Below are 3,559 nucleotides of genomic sequence, written 5' to 3'. Positions count from 1 at the left end.
TATTACTCAAAATGCCCCCTTAGGATGTATCCGGGCATTCCGTGATATCTCCAACATAGTAAGAATTATTGATTAGTTCCCTTCTATTTGTATTTCAAACCCCATTTCGTGATTATTCATTCTCCTACTGTTACAGCTGCTGTTAGATAGACTGAGGTTGCTGCAACTGTCGCTGTTATGGGCTGGAGGACGAGCAAAGGTCAGTGGCTGCATTAAAATGTCTCTTAATTATAAATACGTGTAAGCATGAGTCAGTGATCAAACAGTGGAAATCTCCACCTTTTAATCAAGTTAGTTATGATCCTTACTATATTAAACTCGCCGACTACCCCCTGATTCTAGTTTTACTTGTCTATCTGCTACATCGACATGAGAAGGGTAACCCTGCAACATAATATGGCTAGATTCCTGCAGATAACTTACTCCTGAAAACGTGCCGGTGTTCCATTTTGTACTGTGTATAACGAACACGGTTTCGCTTATCGGTAAACGACTAGGTTTCACTTATTTTGCGCGCACCAGTCAAGACTTTGGCTGATAGTGAGCATTAATATATCACATTGGTTTTGGGGAGGTAGGACAGCACGTTAAAGTTACATCATCACTTCCTGATCGGAACTACGCACATCGGCTTGGATCACTCGAGTGCTGCAGCCTCCATCGCTGGAGACAGAGATCATGTTCAAACCAAGTCCGTTGAGGGCCAGGGCGCGACCTAAAACGCTCGTATATCTGGCTTTAGCCGTTTGTCTTGTTTATACCTCTTGGACGGCCTGTTTCCATACCGGGAAGAACATTATCATCTGGAACCACAGCCACTCTGCAACGCTACCTGACAATTTCGGCAATAAGCCGTTCGCTCCACCGCCTGAGAAGTCCAGCTCCGAACATTCAAAGACGCCAGACGACAGCGGCGTTAAGCAAGCCAGCGAGTTATGGAAACAGAAAGACAGCAAAAAGACGGAAGACGACAACAAAATCAAAGGGTCGGAAGAGCAACAGAATCAGAAAACAGAAGAAGAACAGAAGAAGGAAAAGATAGAGGAGGAGGCGAAGAATAACAAGAAAAAAGAAAAAGAGGAGGAAGAGAGGAAACAGAAAGAACAGGAGGCGGAGGCTGCTAGATCGAATTATGAGCAACAGTTGCGAGATCATTTCGCAAGGGAGTACGAGGCGGCCAAGAAGTAAGTTCAGATCCGCTTACCCATGCCCATATAGCTATCATCCGTACCCAGATTACTTATACTCCTTCATGATAGGCTTCCAGGAAGCGACGCAATCTATGGAAACACACTCGACACTTTGAGTCGACAAGATATTCATCTCAGCAAACATGCGGAACGTCTCAGGCCGTCTTCTGCACAAGAACAGCCCTACTACGCAAACCACCGACCAGTTCATTTCGATCCGTACCCGAACTACAATAGTGACGAGTGGAACAAGACACATCGCGCACCATATGTGCCTTGTATTGGCGCGCTTGGCGAACCAGTGGAAGATCTTTTGGTCTTCAAGGGCCTCCCACGCGACTTTCCCATGCCGAGTATGGGCGGGTTTGATATCCTGGATATGGACGGCGACATCTGTTACGAACGCGACACGAGGCTGGGTCCGTACGGCTTGACCCCCCAGCTGCACAGCAAGACTGGTCTTCCCATCGAGTGGAGCAACATTAAATGGGGTGACTTGCAAAAGAAATGCTTGGAACAGAATGCCGCCCGGTTCGGGGGTGGTAAGTCCAACAGATACCTCATGACTGCCTTTCCAGACATTGCGGAAAAGTACGCAAAGGAAACCGAGATATCCAAAAGGCGAGACTCAGGTCTCGGACTTGAGGACGAAGTCAGCAGCGAGCTCAACACTGGGGATACCACTGCGCACGAGGCTCGCACTGCGGTTCTGCTGAGGACCTATACCGGCAAGAAATATACAGAAAACGATAAGCAGGTCATTAGATCCTTGATCTCTGAGCTTTCGCTTCGGTCCGGCGGAGAGTATGAGGTGTTTCTACTCTTACACGTTCGTGATGACTCAGTCAATATTTTGGATGCCAAAGAGCGCCAAAACATTCTGGATACGCACATCCCGAAGGAATTCCACGACATTACCAAACCCTGGAACGATCAAGCCGTCTGGGACGTCTATACGGCCCTTACAGATGCTGAAGAGAAGACGGTTCATCATGCTCAGTGGCTTTCCGTTCAGAAGTTCAGTATCGATCACCCAGAATTCGATTACATTTGGAACTGGGAAATGGACGTCAGAGTTGTCGGCCATAGCTACGATTTCGTAAGGCGCCTGGAAGAATTCTCCAAGAAACAGCCTCGAAGAGGCTTGTGGGAGCGCAACGAGCGCTACTATATTCCTGCCTTTCATGGGGGGTACGAGACTGACTTCCGTATGCGTATCGAACAAGAAACGCGCGGCAGGAGTCAGATCTGGGGCCCGCCCAAAGTATCCTTCATCCATCCTGTAGGCCCTAAGCCGCCAGTCTCAAATCCTGAAGATGACCCGTACCAGTGGGGGGTCGGGGAGGACGCCGACCTCATCACCCTGGGCCCTATATTCGACCCGGTCAACAGTAGCTGGATTTTCAGAGATAAAATCTGGGGTTACAAGGATGACGAAAATCCCGATCACACGACCCTTCCGAGGCGAACTACCATTATTACCCAATGCCGTATTTCTAAACGTCTTCTGGATATCATGCATGTCGAAAACCTGCGCGGTAACCATATTGCCTCGGAGATGACGCCCCAAACGGTTGCTCTCTTGCACGGATTCAAGGCTGTTTTTGCACCTCACCCTACCTGGTTTGACCGTGCTTGGAATGGTGCCTTTTTGGATAAGTGGTTTAATTCTGGAGACAAGGGCAGCGGGGGCGAGGGCAGTCCTTTCGGCTACGGGAGAGAGCGAAGGTACCAAGGAACTACGTGGTACTATCGTGCTGAGCCTCCCTCGAGGCTGTATAACAATTGGATGGGATACATTGACACGGAAATTGGTGGGAGGCTATGGGAGGTTGAGCACGGGCGGCCTTGTTTGCCACCGATGACCCTTCACCCTGTCAAAGCGGTTGAGCCTACGGAACCTGGCTTTGTAACCCGGTTCGAGCTTAATTACGGCTAATAGTGTATAGAAAAGCCACAATACTTAGAGGTAATAGTCAAGGATATACTTAGATGTCTCCCTTTTAATGTTTACTTAGTCTTATAGTTTTACTCTATATATATTTAATCTATAGTTATAGTAGCTTATATATAAACTTAACCTTATAGTCTTAAATAGTACTAGCATCTTGTTAGCTATAGTATTTAAGAGTATTATAAAGCTAGTATAGCTTTATATAGCCTATACTAGTAGTAATAGCTATAGATGTTAATTACTAAGAGATATATTTATATAACTAAAGGTATTTCTACCTAGTAATCTTCTTATAGATAGATTTAGAAAGAATAATGCTTCTTTATTAAATAACTAGACACTAAAGTTTATTATAGTTATAACCTAGCTTATATATAAAAACAACTTTCTAGGTATTATAATAACCTAGTGCTTT

At 46.1% G+C, this 3,559-nt stretch overlaps 1 protein-coding gene across 1 annotated transcript; it reads left to right on the top strand.

Moving 5' to 3' along the window:
* Positions 1 to 217: 217 nt before the first annotated feature.
* Positions 218 to 3,129, top strand: LY79DRAFT_691607 (uncharacterized protein; the record flags this gene model as incomplete). The annotated part of the gene is made up of 3 exons (XM_060564752.1): positions 218 to 240; positions 816 to 1,184; positions 1,260 to 3,129. The coding sequence occupies 3 exons, from the start codon at positions 218 to 220 to the stop codon at positions 3,127 to 3,129; spliced, it is 2,262 nt and encodes a 753-aa protein (XP_060406599.1).
* Between the last annotated feature and the right edge of the window lie 430 nt (positions 3,130 to 3,559).

Source organism: Colletotrichum navitas (assembly GCF_030913465.1).
Source record: "Colletotrichum navitas strain CBS 125086 chromosome Unknown LY79scaffold_500, whole genome shotgun sequence".
NCBI classification, from domain to species: domain Eukaryota; kingdom Fungi; phylum Ascomycota; class Sordariomycetes; order Glomerellales; family Glomerellaceae; genus Colletotrichum; species Colletotrichum navitas.
The sequence above is the reverse complement of the archived record's forward strand: the minus strand, read 5'-3'. Positions and strand labels throughout refer to the sequence as shown.